Source organism: Lepidochelys kempii, chromosome 2 (assembly GCF_965140285.1).
Source record: "Lepidochelys kempii isolate rLepKem1 chromosome 2, rLepKem1.hap1, whole genome shotgun sequence".
In the NCBI taxonomy this organism is placed as follows: domain Eukaryota; kingdom Metazoa; phylum Chordata; order Testudines; family Cheloniidae; genus Lepidochelys; species Lepidochelys kempii.
In genome coordinates this window covers 245,295,759-245,314,480 of record NC_136381.1, presented here as the reverse complement: position 1 = coordinate 245,314,480, position 18,722 = coordinate 245,295,759, and the positions used below count along the sequence as shown (strand labels likewise).

Sequence of the window (18,722 nt, the reverse complement as noted above, 5' to 3'; positions counted from 1 at the left end):
GTTGTTTGGGAGGGAAACTCAGCATGGGAGAAAGATGAACCCACCAACCTAAACTCCCATGTAGAGGGAGCTGCAGCTGCTAAAGAGGTGAATGCAGCCAAAATGCTGCAGAAGGAGCCACGGGCACTCAATGGTCTGGATGACGTATGCATCCTGCATGGTGCACCTCTGTATGACGTATGAGCAGGGAAAATTTGGCTCTGGAATTAATCACATGCCATGGTCTTTTATTGTCTCATCCACCTTGAACATAATTATTTAATTAAATCCCAAACTGGGCAGACTAAACTCCCATTTATGACATGATCCTTTTGGAGCATAAAAGTCTTAACAAGCCTTAATTTTCTGCTCTGTTTTCCTGTCATACTTACTTACCACTGCTAAGGATTAAATGATAAAAATGTTAGGAGGAACAGTAGGGGAAAAAAAAATCAAAGAACAAAGTCAGTTCACAGCAATGCTTATCTAGGCTCTTTGCAGTGAAATAGGCAGTGATATTTTTAAGGTAGATGCACAACCATTTTCTTGGATTTGAGGCTAAGAAGAAACAAGCCCTGTTGTCTTTTTTGCAGCTTGAAGAATTTTATTTTCCCTTGAAAAAAGATCATCAGACATTAAAGGAACATGGTAAATCTCAAAATCATAGGCCAGATCCTCAGGTGTTGTAAATTCACTGAAGTAAATGGAGTTAAACTGATTTACACCAGCTGAGGATCTGCTCCCATCTGTGTTTAAAATTGTGCAAGTTGGCAACACTGAGCTAGGTATATAGTGAGACTCATACATTGTAAAGCCAGAAGGGACCATTGCAACCATCTAGTCTGGCCTCCTGTATAACATAGGCCATAGGACTTCCTTCAACTCTTTTTTTTTTTTTTTTAACTAGAACAGATTTTTTAGGAAAGGCTCCAATCTTGACTTAAAAATGTTTAGTGCTGGAGAATCCACCAGAACTCTTGGTAAGGTATTCTACTGGTCATTTACTCTCACTGTTAAATATTTGCGCCTTATTTCCAGTCTGAATTTGTCCAGCTTCAACTCTCTGCCATTGGTTCTTGTTCTACCTTTGTCTACTAAATTGAAGAGCTCTGTTGTCAAACTTCTGCTTCCTGTGTAGGTACTTCTAGGCTATGATAAAGTCTCTCGTCTTTGTTAAGCTTAAGCAGAATGAGTTTCCTGAGTCTTTACTATAAAGCATAGTTTTCAATCCTTCAGTGCTTTTGGAACAAATCTAACCTCTCTCCCCCATTACTTTGAGCCACCTTATTCTGTCTGTAGTACTACACCCCATTATTATGCCTTCAGGAAGTTGTTGGATTTATGCACTGTGGTTGAAATTCACTCGTGTGTAGAAGGTGAGCAAAAGGCCAGTTAAGTGGTGCATAGAGCTTATGCTTATGCTAGTTTTCTGTATAGGCAGGGAATTTCACCATGAACCTTGGACAAGGTGAAATGTGACCATAAACATATAGGTAAATGATTATTCAAAATCCCAATTATAGCAGATCAGGAAGGATTCTCTTGAGGTTAAGGGTCTAGATTGGCACTTGAGATTTGGGTTAAATTCTTGACTGACGTAAGTTCCATGTGTGACCTTGAGGATGTTACTTAGGGCCAAATTTTCTCAAGTGGACAGCCCCAACAATTGGGGTCAGAATTTTCAAAGCGCTCCACATGTCAGGTGCTGAACGCTTTTGAAATTCTGGTCTTTATATAGGTGTAGACATGGAGCCTGAGGTCATTTGAAAATGCAACCCAGTTGTAGGTACTAAATGCCAGAAAACTGTGGCCCTTAATTAGTTCCTTTTTCTGAAATAACAATAATAATACAAATTAATCTTATCTAATTAGACTGTATGCTCTTTGAGGCAGGGACTGTCTCATGCCCTATAGTACTCTAGATCAGTGACTCACTCCTGGGGCACCTCCTCTTGGAGGAGTGTGGCATAGAAGGCTCTCCTTTTTAGTGCCCTGTGATGGGGTATACAAACCCCATACTGGGCTCAGGTAGCCTCACCCCTCTTGGTTTGCTGAGCATGTTCTGACTGGATGAGCAGGTTAAAAGGAGCTCAGAAGCCCAGGCAAAGGGTGGTAGATGAGCTGCAGGAAAGAGGAATCCTTCTCCAGAAGCCTGACAGAAGGTTGAGTTTGAGAGGGGACCACAGAACAGGTAAGGCTCACACACAGTGCCTTCTCCACCCACGATCCCCTTTGAGAACCTGCAGGGCCCTGTTCCTTTGGAATCTTTTTGTTGTTGTTGAGAGACTGACTGGCATCATACCCCAAACTGAAGGAATATACTGGTAGAAAGTAGCTGAGGGAAGCAAACTTGGACTTACAACAGGGAGGACCCTGCCAGTGTTGCTACCCACAAGGCCCTGGCCTGGGAGCCAGTGGAGAGGGAAAGCCTGGTTCCTCTACCACTCCCCTTTAAGGAGCGGTAAGATGGGGTGACCCAGATGCAGGTAGAAAGCAAAAGATTCCTGGCTTAAGGTCAGGAACAGATATCACTATTGCCTAACAGTTAGGCCTCCTAGACCTCCAAGGCCCCATCACATGCCCCCTGTTGACAATACCTCCAGTCCTGTGGTGGGCTGCCCCTTCTTGTGATGCCATCCTCCAGCCAGGTCACTTTAAAGTCTCTCCCGTTTTGGGGTATCAACATCCCACATGGCACTGGTCATCAATATGACATCTTCTACTCCTCTGGGGGCTCTTCTATCCCACTCTTCTGTCAGAGTAGTGGCCTTAAGTCTTCTCCCTGGAGTCTTTCAACCAAACTCAAAATTAAAACACAAGCCACAACCAAAGCAACTTCTGCCCCCTTTTAATCCATCTTGCATCCTCTCACAGGTCTCCATTGTTCAGCAGAAGTCTGACAAATAAGAGTTACCTCCCTGAAGTCTTGCCTGTAGTCTGGATCCTTCAATCCCATCTAGCCCATCTATGATTGCTCTCTATAAATATATCAGAGGGATAAATACCAGAGAGGGAGAGGAATTATTTAAGCTCAGTACCAATGTGGACAGAAGAACAAATGGATATAAACTGGCCATCGGGAAGTTTAGACTTGAAATTAGATGAAGGTTTCTAACCATTAGAGGAGTGAAGTTCTGGAATAGCCTTCCAAGGGAAGCAGTGGGGGCAAAAGACCTATCTGGCTTCAAGATTAAACTCGATAAGTTTATGGAGGAGATGGTATGATGGGATAACATGATTTTGGCAATTAATTGATCTTTAACTATTCATGGTAAATAGGCCCAATGGCCTGTGATGGGATGTTAGGTGGGGTGGGATCTGAGTTACTACAGAGAATTCTTTCCTGGGTATCTGGCTGGTGAATCTTGCCCATTTGCTCAGGGTTCAGCTGATCGCCATATTTGGGGTCGGGAAGGAATTTTCCTCCAGGGCAGATTGGAAGAGGCCCTGGTGCTTTTTCGCCTTCCTCTGTAGCATGGGGCATGGGTCACTTGCTGGAGGATTCTCTGCACCTTGAAGTCTTTAAACTGTGATTTGAGGACTTCAATAGCTCAGACATAGGTAAGAGGTTTATCGCAGGAGTGGGTGGGTGAGATTCTGTGGCCTGCATTGTGCAGGAGGTCAGACTAGATGATCATGATGGTCCCTTCTACCTTGATATCTATGAATCTATCTATGAATCCATCCAAGGCTGTCTGCCTGTTGGGTGACCTTCTTTCAGGCCCACTCCAGAAGTCTCCTCCCATCAGGGCTTTTCCCAGGGTTTAAACTCCTTCCTGAAGCTACTCTTCAGTTGAATGCCTTCCTGGTTTCTTTTCTAGAAGTCGAGGTCATGCTGTTTTGTCAGGGCTCACCACCAGAGTGTGCTTCACACTCATGACTTCTTTGAGTCTCTCCAACCTCCACTCTCTATTATTCAGAGAGGAACTGCACTCCCCGCCTCCTCTATGCAGCCCCCTTCCATTTAGGGCTTCCTCTCTATATAGAAACTACTCAACTCTTCCATAGCAGAGTTTCTTCTTTAATTGGACCTGGCCCATCCTCCAGGTGCAATCAGGTGTGTTAACTGGTCTCTCAGGCCCACTTTGATCCTTTCAGAACCAGGAAGTGGTATATACTTCATCACAAGTTCCTAGCACAATGTGGCCCCCATCTCAACTGGGACTTTTATCAACTACTGTAAATTGTTGTTGTTGCTATTAATTATTATGATTTATTATTAATAATGCTAATAATATAGACACCTATTTCAAGCCACCATTTATCTTCACTGTCCTCTCCACCCCTTGCAAAAACAAATAAAGGAAAACCCAGAAGACTGGATGATTGCTGTCTGGTAAATATCTATAATTAACAATATTCTTTAACTGTTATGTAGATTCAGAATCTAATCTTATGCAACTGAATACAATGTGATAATGTGAAATGTAACAAATTAAGAGGTTTGCTTATGCCAGGGCATATACAGGTTTTCAGTACATTTGGTGAATATGAACTCCAAAGCAGGATGTGGAATTAATACAGTAGTGGCTTCTCCATGACTCTATGGACTTCCTGAATTATTGTTGGGGTATTTGGTATGCCCAATGTCAATAGACAGTTTGTTTTTGTGCAGGGCTGACCAAATGTGCTTCTCAAAAGCTCAGAAGTGATAAAGAAAAGATGGAGGTTTAGCAAGCAGAGAGCTGAGGGACTAATATTCAGCAAGGCTAATTCCAGCTAAATTTATGCTACATCGAAAGAATCTGCTGTTAAAGGGCATCTTGGTTTACAACAAGACATGTGGTAACCAGATTATCTCCATTCAAAAACATTTAGAGAATGTTTCATTAAAATATTTAAAGTGAAACAAGTCAAATAAATGTATCTGAATATGTTGTTGCACTGACTAATTTGTGCAGAAAAAATGTTGCTTTTTTACTTCCTGTTTTAACTGTATATATGAACCTTTGCTTACCCATTAACAAAATACATCACCTCTCAATTGCTTTCCTATACCCCCCTCAAACATTAAACATAAACATGCACCATCTGTTTCGTATCATGATGGCAATTCAAAATGGCTGCACTAGTCACCTTGGTATAATAGATCATCTTAAAGCACCTCATTGGTGTTGTTTTATACAGTTATTTTTCATCTGACAAATTTTAATACTTGTTGAAGGAACATGACCAGTCTAAAGCCTTAATTCCAAATTCTGAATAGCTTTCTTTTTTAAAATTTTAACTCCTATCTGATGTGGCAATTTTTTTAAGCTATAGGCCACCCTGGCTGCTATGGTATCCTGCATATCAAGCAAATTTCTTCAGTTAATAATTTCTCAGCTAATCACTTGTACAGCGATCGAACTGAGAACATTACAATTGAATATGCATACTGCAATTCTTGCTGTAAATTATATAGCTGTTGTGTAACTGAAACTACAGTGCGAATCACAAGTTTCCTAACCAAATCCACAATTTGTTTTCAACAAATATTCACACATTTCAATTAAAACTTCATTTTCAAAAGGGCTTATACTAGTAAAATTCAAGTGCTCAAATGCTTGTGGAGAATGGACACGATCGGATTGTGACTGTCATTGAATCAAAACTTGCTTTTGAATTTGAATGAATATTTGCAGAATTTCCCCCCACGACTTGCTTGGCTTTAATAGTAAAGGACCTGATCCAAAGCTAATTGCATTTGATGGGAGTCTTTCCATTGACTTCAATGGGCTTTGATTTCAGACCAGACGTATAACCTCAAAGCTTGATCATGCCAAACCTTACTTCCTATGGTAGTCCCATTGAATCCTGGGCTGATTAAACCTCCTACCATCCTCGTGTATGAAGAACCCTCCACCTACACCTTTATTCATTTTCACATCAGGGTTTGGCTGCCTTTGAAGCACCATTGCTATCCAATGAGTGAGTTTAGGCATGGTGTCAGGAGGGAGCTGGTAATGGAGAAGTAGGAGGCTGAGGGATGATAGGGAATACACATTATCCTACTTCAGTCTTGTAGAGATTCCCCCCAAAAGATATTACAAGTCTAGGCTGTAAAATGTGTCCATTACTTCTCTCCATGGTGTGGACTTCATTTTGAGAAATGTTCTGTGGGTGGCACTTGGCAAGGGAAGCCTGATGCTGATCTCCCAATGGAAATTGTGGAGGAGCAGCTAGCCCCCTGAGATTGTTCAGATTACCGTGACTTCCCGTTGAGTTCCAGAACTCAGGATTTCCGGAACTGGTTGCATGGCCTGTTCCACAGGATGCAAGAGGGAACTATGGCTCCCTGATGGAACAATGCTGAAGAAACCTTCACATGGAAAACCTTCTGGAGATTTCCTCCCTCAAACCCCCACAGGCAGGATTTTCCATAAAGGGGTTAAAGTAAAGGGGGAGCAGGGGAAAGCACAGCATATTCTCCTCTTCTTAAAGCAGAGGGAAAATCCCCCTCCCCTCCCTGGCTTGAATAAACAAAGATCCTCCCAGCTCCCCCTTGGCTGTGAAAGCTTCCCCCTTCTGTTCTAATCTACCTTAACCACTGTTCCGAGCAAGGGGTGATTGGGCCTCCAACTGGACTGACTACACCTGGTAGTAAGGGAGACTGGTTCCTGACTCTCTTTTATGTGTCTGCATAGCACAATGGACTCATATGATGCTGTATATATTACAGTAAGGATTATGTTGTTTTCTCTTCTTCCCTATTCATAATCTTGATAGTGTTGTTAGTAAGATTTATAAAGGGGCTCTTGCAGTAGTTTTTTTTCCTCGTGTCTTTTCATGAAATTAAAAAAAATGCTAAAATAGTTCAAGGAACAGAAGAGGTCAAAACAAGGATAAAGGCAGCAGCATTATAAACAAGCTCTAAAGATGAAGCAATAAAACATAATTTGCCCTCAACACACTCTGACAAGCAGAGAAAGCAGCAATGTCATATACAACATGTGCCTAATAAAAATCTTCAATGAGGCCAGGGTTTTGAAGAGAGGAGAAAGTAACTTTTTAGCATATGATTTTAAAAAAAGAGGAGTGCTCTGTTTCATGTTAAATTCAAAGCAATTCTATACATGTGTGCACGCACGCACGCACAACTGTACCTAACCATCACTATTTAGAAGTCCTCATATTGGAAAGCAGTTGCTGAGGATAGTAACCCAGGTCAAAACTCTTCTTTGTATTAAACACTTAAGAATATTTCCCCCCAAAGTCTCTTCCCCTTTCCTCCTGTTCAGTATTTCAAAATCTGGAGTTAAGTAAGTTTGCACTAGATATATATGCTGAAATGCACAAACCCCGAAGCTCTCTGCTTTTCTGCTTCCTTGTTGCACAATACTTCTTACACTAGCCTACCTTGTCTCAACAAAACTTACTTCTCTAGCATACTTTGTATGAAATAAGGGGGTGGAATCTTAAGAACAGCCTGGAGGATACAGTAGCAATGCCTTTATTTAGAATGTGCAGTCGCAGCAATTCAGTTGTTAGTCAGAGTAAGACACAACTCAGAAACCAAACAAACCAAGGGAAAAATAGCAAAAATCTGCAAAACCTGTACTTGATCTGCTGTGCTGAACTCCTATTGAAGTCCCTGCATAGAGAATCTTCAGGGTCACGCCCAAGTTTCTTAAAATTGCTTTTATTTTTATACTGCATACTGGAGAGTTTGAAATTCCATAATCCCTACATGAGCACAATATTGCAGTAGCACCTGGGAGCCCCAGTTGAGATCAGGACCCCATTGTGATAGATGCTGTACAAACACAGAGACAACCCCAGACCTGAAGATTTTATGATCTAAATAGACAGGACACCAAGGGTGAGAGAAAGGAAATTCTTAAAAACAAAAAAAAAGAGTACGTGATTTGCCCAAGAACACTGAAAGCATGGGTCAGAGCTAGCTCCCGAAGCCAGCTCTCAAGTCCTCACAATCCTTTTTCTCTGTAGGATCATTCACAAAATATATGGTAAAATGAATCCAGCCTCCATAAAGCCTAAGCAACCAGGATTTGTTTAAGGCACTAAACAGATGTAGTGGGGGTGGAATTCATTATTCCAATACCATCAGCCCCTACATACTCTATTTCACTATTTCAGGCCATAAATTGGTCTAGTTGCCATTGGGGTATCTCCTACCTCTTCTCAGGTCTATTTCTAAACCCATTGCTATGTATCAGCCTGTTTGGGACTGGCGTGGGGTCCCGTGTGTGTGCCTGGACACCCTAACCTCATCCTTGGCTTATTGTACCCACAATATGCAATTACTAGTTCTCCTCAGTATGCGTTTTAGTCCATGTCTAATCTAAAAGTAAGAAACATTCAGACAGTTTGGGCTGCACTTAGTCAGTTCCATCCCACATACCCTTGCAATTTTTCCTGCTTTGTTTTACTCTATGTTTAAGCAATTAAAAAATAATTGGTGAAGTGGAGGTCACATGTTGACATGCACAGTTCATTTTGATGTATGTATCCAAAGCAAGTGTACATGTTTCACATGTTCTAAAGAGCCATTCATTTGAAAGGCTGGAGCTGATAGAAAAGATAAAAAGTCTCATTGATTGAAGATCACTGACACATGGGCCAAACCACCACTACAGCAAATAAACCTATGGGACAGGGCTAGGAGAAAGGAAAACTTTGTTCACTTCCCTTCACCGAGTTCATCCCACAGATTGTTCCATCTCATCATCAGGTCCCCACTACTCTATCCTATCTTACACAGCAGAGCCTGTAATTGTGTGTGTTCACTCAACAAAACTGAAGGTGATAGAGCTCTCTTGTATTCTATCAACAGTACAGGAGTAAAATGCATACAAGTTCTGCACCCTAAGCAAGTTACTCCAATCCTTCCATTCAGAGGGAAGAATATAGAGTTTTCCCAAATATGGTCAAAGCATATATTTTTGCTGGACTTAACAATAAAAGGTATGTAATAATTTCTGGTTGTGAGCTGAACAAGGTTCTTCTGCCTGCTTTCTAATATAGGATGATGTGACTCTAAGGCATAGGTACCCAAGAATAGCAGACCCAAGGGGAAGCGTATAGGTTAATGTAATACCTTTTTTCATTGTATGATTATCTTTAGATCAGAGAAAAAGAGAACGAGACAAGTGCTGCTGATAAGAATTTCTTTTTTATGTTATTCCAATAAAAAATACATTCATACAGAAATATAACAATCTTGCAAAAAACAATTTCAAATAAAATCTTGTAAAACAAAACATTTTTACAAAAATCTTACAAAGAGATTCTTTAGATAACAGGGTGCTTCAAAAACAAAAAAAGAAATTTCACTAATAGAAACGTTTTTTGTCTTAAATTTCAAGCAATATTTTTTTTATTTTTATTTATTCAGCTTGATTGAGGCTCAGTTATCACCTGAACAGAATGTACTTGCTTATTTGGAAAAACTACAGGCATTTGACATATGGCACAAAGCCCCACCCCATCCAAACAAGTCTGATGGTATTTCACAATTGAGACAAGCCAGTGCAAGTGTTGTTTTTTGTTTGTTTTTTTAAACTTTTATATACCTTCTTGTTTATCAGAATTATTATGGCTAAGCATAGAGCACTGCAAACAAGGATTTTTTTTTTTAAAAAACAGAAGAGTAAATCCATTTTCTGGGATTTTTGTTGTTTTGTTTTTGCCAAAAAGAAAAAAAAAAGTGCATTTTCAGGCATTTTAATACAAAAATGAAATGAGAATTTAGGCCTGTGTGTTCCTTAGAACCAGATAATTTGCATATACTTTTCTTTTTTAAACCACTTATCTACACACTCATTTCCTGGAAGTTCTGCCAAAATAGTAGCATAGTAAGCAAGACGCCCCCCCACACCCCTTCCAAAATTACATGGTTAACTGCATCAGTGTGATGGTGAGCTTGTTTTTAAAAAAAGGTTTACTACTTTGGGACAAACTATTTCTAATCTGGGAGAAAAGAGCCTTATGTCTTCATTTTAGCAGAACTATTTAAAAATTAAAATTCAACCCCTGCAGTAACTAGCTCCCTTTCAGATCCTCCAATAAACTGGAAGGCCAAAAATCTGAGTTTATGTCATCTGAACCCAGCTAGCATTCTTTTAGTGTGCGAATATTCAGTCCGTGCCATTTTAATGGCCACAGATATGCTATTCCAGATAAGCCAATAACTACATAAGCCAGTCAGCAGTCTGAGGAGGACTCAATGCCAACAAAGCCTTTCGTAAACTGTTATGCTAAAGGTAAAGCCTCTAAAAACGCTAGATTTTAATAGCTGTATCTTTCATTTCTTTGCCTCCTTTACAGCCCGGGGGGCGGGGGGGAATCTTCACAGGCTGTTGTATTTTCTAGCTACACGTTCCAATTTTTTTCCTTTAAAAATATTTATATATTATCTATATATACACACATACACAGACTGTACACACAAATATACACACACAAGAATTTTTCTGCCCACTTTAAAAAAGTATTATAGTTTCTTTCTGTATTACTAACAGATAGCTAGATATATAGATGTGAAACTTGTGCCTTTTAAGCAAATACATCTTTTAATACTTCTGTATCTTTAATATGCATGAAACTGTTACATATTAAGTACAGCTGGGGTGTGTATATACACAATCGTTGTGCAAGGTCAATATAAAAAAAGTCTCAAGGTGGCAGAACTGGTCAGGTATTCAATTGCTGTATGCATTATACTGTAACACAGTCAAATTGTCTAAGTTAAACAAATACTGTACTGACATGAAGGACTTTTCTCTATATTTGTCTTTGTGAAGGAGGACCCTGGAAGTAGCCTTTTCCCGTCCCCTCCCACCCCCCCTCATTATACATTTGATACAGTACAATGCCAGGTGAAAAAGGAGCCTTAATAAAGCATGCATCACCCATACCCCTGTATAAGACCCCCTGCAAGAGAAGGTCACTTGCATAAGGCACCATTATTAAGGTCAACAGTGCATTAAACAGCTAGAAAACCAGAAATTAGTCCTCAAGGCATAAATAAGAGAAAAATTAGCTGCATGAGAAAAATCAGTTTCTAACCTATAGTGGTTTTATCCACCCAACCAAAAAAATTATTCAGGTTCCATACATTATGTAACATTAGACCAATTGTATTTTAGCTGCTCTTAACTGGAATCAAAACTGCAGTCCTGATTAAAGAATGGAAAAGCATATAGTTCCCCAGAACCATGCAATAACCTCTGTATTATAATGAAAAGTTATAGTTGTGTTATATTTGTAAATACACAGCTTATACAATGGATTACAAATGAGCTCTGTAGCAAGTAAAACAAGCTACTTGACACATTGCACGTTTAATAGCTGCATCAGACACCTAAAGCTCCTCTCATACAGGAAGGGGGGGCTCCCCCATCTCCACTCTGGCGTCCTGACTTTTTTTTTTTGTGTGTGTCTTTTCCTTCTCCTTTCCATTTTTCCCCTCTAAAAGGTGCAGACACCCCTCCCCCCACCCCTTGGCAATGATTGGTGGTCGTCCCCTCTTGCAGGATATCCCTCACATACAAACCATTCAGACTACTTTTTTTCTCTTACAGTTATAAAACAACCACAAGAAAAAAAGGGGCCTCGGCATACAGTCATCAATAGATCCTCAGTAACAAACAGTCACCCAATCATTAACATTCTCAGTGCACATGCTCACGGCAAAGGCTTAGGAGCCACTCAGAAGGTTAGGTACCAGTGTATGAGTCCAGGAAACCCCAAACATCACGCACCACGGTTGCCATGCCGTTTCTTACGTGACTTATTAGCCCTCAAAAGACCTTCAAGAAAGAGAGGTCCTGGAGGCAACTGGGTAGGGTGCAAAATGGCATGCTTTGGCTGGAACACGCATCCCTCCTTTCAAGGCTGTTCAGCCTTGAAGCCGCTTAGCCCACAGGATTCACCTCTTGACCCATTCAGAGGTGTCGCTTCATGTGAAGGGCCAGATGGTCAGACCTGGAAAAACACCTGCAAAGGAAGGAAAGTTGGGTTTCACATTATTCCATTTTCATTAATGTGCATTACTCAAGCTACATTCCAGGTCATTAATGCAACAGGATGTTTTTCATTGTGAAAATGTAATAGTCCCTCAAAAGAGAACAGAATTAGTTTTCACTGAAGCATTTTGTTCATAAGTTTCTTTATGAATGAATCTTCTATAACAAAAAATATCACCTAGACCTGCTTTTCACCAAGCATTATAAATAACTTTGTTTAAAAAAAGCGCAATTTAATTCACATACCTGTCACAGTGACTACATTTAAAAGGCTTGGCACCAGTGTGCTTTCTGAAGTGTCTGGTTAACTCATCACTTCTTGCAAAACGCCACTCACACCCTTCCCATGAACATCTGTAAGGCTTTTCTCCTATAAATAAAGCATATTAGGAGATTAACCATGACTTCACTCAAACAATGAATATTGTCTCATTAATTTTATATATAAAAACAAGGATACCCATTTTCAATCAGAACAGTTCAGTGTTTTTGAGAATGTAGGTGACAGAAGCTTGAAGAATCATTAAGATTCTTACTTAGCTGTAACATCACCATGTTTAAAACAAAAGGCACCCTAATTGAAAGATGTTAATAAATACCTATTGAATAGGAACCAAAGAAAGCTAGTTAAGGGCCAGAAACTATCACCCTTGTTCATCTAGAGTAGTACCTTACTCCACGAGTAGTCCCCTTAACTTCATGTCAAGATGAGCCAGGATGGCAGAATCTGGCCCAGAAATGTTTTGATTCACTGATATAATTAGCAAAAAGAAAATGAGTACTTGTGGCACCTTAGAGACTACCCAATTTATTTGAGCATAAGCTTTCTTGAGCTACAGCTCACTTCATCGGATGCATTCATTGCATTGCCACTAAATGCATCCGATGAAGTGAGCTGTAGCTCACGAAAGCTTATGTTCAAATAAATTGGTTAGTCTCTAAGGTGCCACAAGTACTCCTTTTCTTTTTGCGAATACAGACTAACACAGCTGCTACTCTGAAACCTGATATAATTAGATTACTGTACTGCTTCAAAGTCCACTGTCCCACAGATTATCTGCACAAAATGGAACCTTTTCATGCTGACCCAGATATACTAGATGAAGAGAAAGGAAAAAAAAAAAATCACAATTACCAGTTTGAACGCTGCTGATTTCAGTTAACATTTGAGGGAAATACTACCAGCAGTTCATAGAAATAGTCCCAGTCACGAAACAACCACGGCAACAGTTCTGCCACAATTATGTAGCTATCAGTTATTTACAGTCTGTTCAGAAGCAAGAACTTCAGTGGAAATTGTTCTTTCCTTTTTTTTTTTTTTTTTTTTTTGAAAGTGCCTTGTTTCATTTCACTTCCACACCAGAATGTGAGCATATGAGTCAGCTAAATGACTTCCACAAATGGAAAAAAATTAGGAATGCTGAGCTGGAGGATCAGAGTAATGTCCTTCCTTTTGCATTCCTCCCTTCTCTCTCACCTCATGAAAAACATTTGCCATTTCTGGAGAATAACCCTTGACTGGCACACTAAGGACGCAGAACATTGCTCCTTTCCTTAAGCAGTGACTGGTGAGCCAACCAGTTGTTCTACATCTCTAACTCCAGACATCAAGGGCTGTAGAATATTAATGCTTAAAAAACCAACAACAAAAACTGTGCCAGCTACTACCACCATAAAAAAAAAAAAAATGCAGGCCCTGGAATGCCTATCCACTTTACTCTCTTTCATGACAATCTCATATATTGATTTTTTAAAATTATGTTTCAGAGTAATAAAATGCTATAGTGTTGTTTTTTTAAAAAAGTGAAACCATGAAATAAGTGATACATATTGCTAAATCCAATCTGGTTTTATGTCAGAAGGACTGGTACATTGTGTGGTCTTCTAAGATTTTTGCTTAGACTACGGCACATAAAAGTATTTTTTAATATTATGCAACCAGTGCACATTTGCAGTTATACTTAACAGCCACAGGCCTTGCCTGTATTAACTTAATAGACCTTGGTGAAGAAGAGTCCAGTAACACTTCTTCCTATGAAAGCATCTACCCCCACTTCCAGTTATATTATGTGAAATCCCTACTTTTGTGAGAAAGTCTCAAATTTACTTTTGTTTTTAAAATTGTCAGCAAAGTAGATCTGTTGTCTAATTTACTTAAGGAGTTTTTCAAAGATTAAATAATTCTGCAACTTTTTCAGCACTATCTAATTAGCAAATGGAAACCATTCATCTGTGACAGAAGACCAGTCTACATCCGATGAAGTGAGCTGAAGCTCACGAAAGCTTATGCTCAAATAAATTGGTTAGTCTCTAAGGTGCCACAAGTACTCCTTTTCTTTTTGCAGACTACACCCAAGTATCTTTGTACTCAAGAGGCTTCAACTCAGCTTATGAAAAGAATGAGGAAGTGAGGTCTTTCATTCTGGTAAACCTCTGGTATAACTGAATCATCTTCCCAACCTTGGGCTTTCACCCAGTGATTATGTAATGTTATGACAACACTGCCATCGGGGTATTCCCTACAGTAGTCTCCAACTCCTAACAGATACAAGGTTACTAACCTGTATGAGTGCGCTGATGTGCTTTCAGATGTGAACTTTTGGTGTAAACTTTCCTGCAACCATTGAAGTGACACCTGTGGACACGCCTCCGGCCGTCCGGTGAAGCGTCGCCATTGACTGGGGTACCCTTTTCTGCAGTCTTTCCAATGGTACCGGTACGAATTTTACCTGGTGAATGCAATTCACCGGGCACACAATTCCATAGCTGAGAGGAAGTTTCCTTGCTCAACTCAGGAGAAGAAGGGGGAGTAGAAGTGACAGATGAACTTAAGTTTCCTGAATTGGCTAAAACATCACTTATAGGATCAGAGGTAAACTTAGTAGTAGGTGAAAGTTCCTCAGAGCTGTCTGAAGACTCACTGCTTACATCAGAATTCAAACTGTTGGTCTCTAAGTTCTGGCTACTAGGACTGTCCTCTTTTGAAATACATGTACTCTTCAGTTCAGATTCCTCCTTTTTCTCACGTGCCAGAATAATTTTGGTCCAGAGATCCTCTTGGCTATCAAATTTAATTTCAGATGCAGATACGTAGCAGGGTTCACTTTGAAGATATCGTTCCAGCTCTAAACAGGTCTACAAAAAAAAAGAAAAAGAAAAAGAAAAAGATTTTACAAAATGGTTTTAAAAAAGGAGAGTTGAGCTTTAAATTTCAAACAGTATGCAACAAAGTGGGGTATTTGAAATTGATAGGTGCCTTACAAATTAGAGGAGATTCCAGCCATAACCAGGTGATTGTTGCAGTAAAAGTAACTGAAGTTTTCAAGAACTGGGCAAGAGTGCAAACACTAAGGAAAAGGTGTAAGTCACTCAACATTTTCCAAATAGTGTTCTAATGAGTCAGTAAAATCCGATGAAGTGAGCTGTAGCTCACGAAAGCTTATGCTCAAATAAATTGGTTAGTCTCTAAGGTGCCACAAGTAATCCCCATCACAAAATTCATATTTTAAGAAGGCTAGTATTGAAATCAATATAAAATGTAGCACATTTTAATCAGGCTTCTTTACACTTTCTAATGGGCTTTTATTCATTTTTTCAAGTCATTTTGTATCACTCTCACACAAACACAAGGCTAGAGTGACCAAACTTACCTCTCTAATATCCTGGGACCAAGCACAGCTACAAAGCTGCATATAACTGTATGCTCTGACATGCAGTTAAAAACCTAAGTGCTGTGTCACAAAACAAAGCCACATTCTAGTATGGCTGCAAGTAGCAGACAATCCGTATTCAGGGGACATCAATGGAACTGCAGATAACCACCCATTTCCTGTGTGTGAGAACTCGACCTACTAGACTTTCAAAGAATGTCAATTCCAAGTGCACACCACATAACTTTAGCTGCTTCCTATTAGTGGTCCGAATAACATAAGGAACTTCAATAACAGAAGGAGGGGGAAAAGTTCCAGAATAGTAATGTGCTATTGTAAAGGAGAAAGGGAAATTACTCTAAAGTCCTGCTGGGAGTCCCACAATGAACAAGAACTTTATCTACTGGCCAAGAGTGCAACTGTATGAGTCATCTCTATTTCTTTCACATAATGCCAAAAGAGACTTCCTTTTAAAATTCTGACCATCAGCCAAGAAAGTACTCTGTTCAAATATACATGCAATGGGACATGTAATTAGCCCACCAAAAAAAAAAAAAAGGGGGGGGGAGAGAATCTTCCAAGTGATTTAAACTGCAGCCATCAGCATTCTCTCTTTACAATTTCAAACTTTCTAACTATCCCGAGGGGAAGAAAGTGGTAGGAAATTTTGTGCCCAAGGTTTTTTGTTTTCCACTATAAGTTAGTTATTTGTGTGGAAGTACTACATAGTGGATTTACCCTTACTGACAGTTCCTGCTTACTAAGTTTCTGTTCAAAACTGCACTTTTTTAATCAAGATTATCCCTCCCAAAACAATCTTGCAAGCACAGACAATCCAAAATGCTACATTTTTACCCCTCCAACTCTCCACCTAAGGACGTTCTGTTATGGTATGGAGGTCCCTCACCAACATCACTCAGCTGAACTGGGTTGCATGTCATGATCAAGCCGATAGCGTGGTCAAAAATGGAAGGAAAGAGAAAGAAAAAGCCACACACAATCAATATTTATGTCTTTGCCTATCACTAGACAACAGTTTTGCAGCGCACATTTTAAAAAAGCATTAAGACACAGCATAACAAAGTATTGATCCTCCAAGGAAACACGAAAGAGCATTTATTAAATTCTTGTTAAACTAATATTTTACTGGCTAATTTAAATTTCTCATTACGTAGATTAGTAATGGGGACCAAAATGAAGCTCTCTATGAATTTAAATGCCTCTGAAGGCTACTGGGAACCAGTTCTGGCTCTTTGCCAAAATCCCAAATGCTTGAAGGAAACTACTGAGATCAATTTCAATCACGTACTATTGAAGCTGCCTCTTTGGGGGGAGTGGGGGTGGCGGACAGGAATTGCATACAATTAGTAGGCATGTGACGGTTGTAACACTCTGGATTTCAACCTTCCTGAAGCGTTTCTTGTCTTTCATACAAACAAGCAGTATTTGATCTGGTAATTTTATTTGTTAAAAGCAAACATCACCGCAGGGAGCATAGTAAACAACCCCCTCCCCTCCAATAAAAAGCAAGACAATGCAAAAAATGTCAAAGGCAATCTCATTTCAGGCAATCCAATTACTGGGACGGGGGGACATGTCCATTAAAGGCAAGAAGCCCCAGTTCTTCTTCCTCCCAAACTAAGACTCGAGGCAATTAGCAAAACAGGATCGCTGTCATATGACTGACAACTCACTGGTTGTGCAAAAATTAAAATTTTTTTTTTTTTTGCTAATCAACAACCAGGGCACAGGTAAACAGGGATTGAGAGCTTCGCGAATCCTTTACATTAGCAACGTCTTCAAAAACTAGTTGTCCCGTCCCCCCTACCAAAACAAAACAAAACCTCCAAAACACACCATACACCATGGGGCGAAAAACAACTCTTGGCAAATAAGGGGGAGGGGAGTTCAGATGACAAGATCCAGCTGTAGAGTTTGGACCTGATACAGGCATAAAACTTTCGTGAGGGACTGCACTGGATCACGCGAAAGCAAAGCTCAGAAGTTTGGATTTCACTCTGGTCGTTGCTGTTTTTGATGAGCCAAAACGACAACAACAACAACAAAAAAAAAACAACCAACCCAGAAAACGCATTCAAACACATCGGCCTCTCTTTTCTCAACTGACAATTCCTTTCATAATGGGGAATGCATTAAAAAAGAGAAACTCAGTTGTACTGAGAAATACATTTATTTTAAAAACCCTCAAAATTAAAAAAAAATAATTATCAAAACACCTGCTTCAAAACTTTTGTTAATATCTCTATTACATTCTCCCCAAATGCCCGGATGACACTTTGGCATTTTGATCTACTCATCCTTTAATGTGGCTTAACAAACAAACAACAACAACAACACCATCCTCGTTTACCTGTTGCCAATATTCCTCCAGAGATGGTAAAGCTGAGAAGTAACCAGTGTCGTGCACAATCTGGAGTTCCTGGAATATGCTGCACATTGGGAGAACATCCATGTCTAAATTGCAACAACAAAGTCAATTCTGGTTACAAAAACACAGATGCCTCCTCTATGGGTAGAGGAGATGTGTGTGTGTGTGTGGGGGGGGGGGGGTGTCTCAATATACAGTCTGCTTCCAAACCCCCCCTTTACTCCAGAGAAGAAAAAAAATGCAAAAACAAATATTAATTCCTTTTAGAGCTTGGGAACGAAAAAAAAAAGCGAAGTTTCATGCAAAATGTAATTGCACAGCAATTAACAAAGTCTCCAAATCCTGCCGCTGCTCTCCTCTCCAGTGGTTCGCAGAGGACACTCGCTCAGGAGCCTGCACAATATTTGCAAACACTGAGCTGACTGCAAATGTAACCCCCTGCAAAACTTCCCTGTTCTAAGCTCTCCTTGGCCACAGTCACAGCTACAGCCTCCGCCTCCTCGCTCCTCTTTCCCCCTCCCTCTCCCCTCCTCCCTCCCCCCCCTCGTGATCCTATTACGCCGGCTCGGAGCACTGCCCAATCTCTTCCAACAACTCGTTACACGGCGTTGCAATGATGTCAGATCAGCCCAATCGCCTTGCAGGAGGCATCTCGGCCCCTCCTGGCGTGACCAAGCCTCTCCGTGACGGCTCATGCTATTGGCGCGATTCGAAATTCGCTCAGTCCTGATTGGT

General features: G+C 40.2%; 1 protein-coding gene across 2 annotated transcripts; it reads right to left on the bottom strand.

Moving 5' to 3' along the window:
* Positions 1 to 11,015: 11,015 nt before the first annotated feature.
* On the bottom strand, positions 11,016 to 18,500 carry KLF6 (KLF transcription factor 6). Of its 2 annotated transcripts, none has more exons than XM_073334462.2 (4): positions 17,970 to 18,500; positions 14,510 to 15,083; positions 12,195 to 12,318; positions 11,016 to 11,919 (listed from the first exon to the last, which is right to left on the bottom strand). In XM_073334462.2, the coding sequence occupies exons 1-4, from the start codon at positions 18,069 to 18,071 to the stop codon at positions 11,868 to 11,870; spliced, it is 852 nt and encodes a 283-aa protein (XP_073190563.1). In that variant the 5' UTR covers positions 18,072 to 18,500; the 3' UTR covers positions 11,016 to 11,867. The 2 variants fall into 2 exon arrangements, with proteins under 2 accessions (XP_073190563.1, XP_073190564.1); XM_073334463.2 differs by lacking the exon at positions 17,970 to 18,500 and adding an exon at positions 15,599 to 17,677.
* Positions 18,501 to 18,722: the final 222 nt, after the last annotated feature.

What these genes read in the sequence shown, in the direction of transcription:
- KLF6 (XM_073334462.2), bottom strand. Translation starts at nt 18,071, where the DNA reads ATGGATGTTCTCCCAATGTGCAGCATATTCCAGGAACTCCAGATTGTG. An exon ending in TGGAGGAATATTGGCAACAG is followed by an intron (nt 15,084 to 17,969) that starts GTAAACGAGGAT and finishes TTTTTTTTGTAG; the next exon opens with ACCTGTTTAGAGCTGGAACG. An exon ending in ACATCAGCGCACTCATACAG is followed by an intron (nt 12,319 to 14,509) that starts GTTAGTAACCTT and finishes CTTTATTTATAG; the next exon opens with GAGAAAAGCCTTACAGATGT.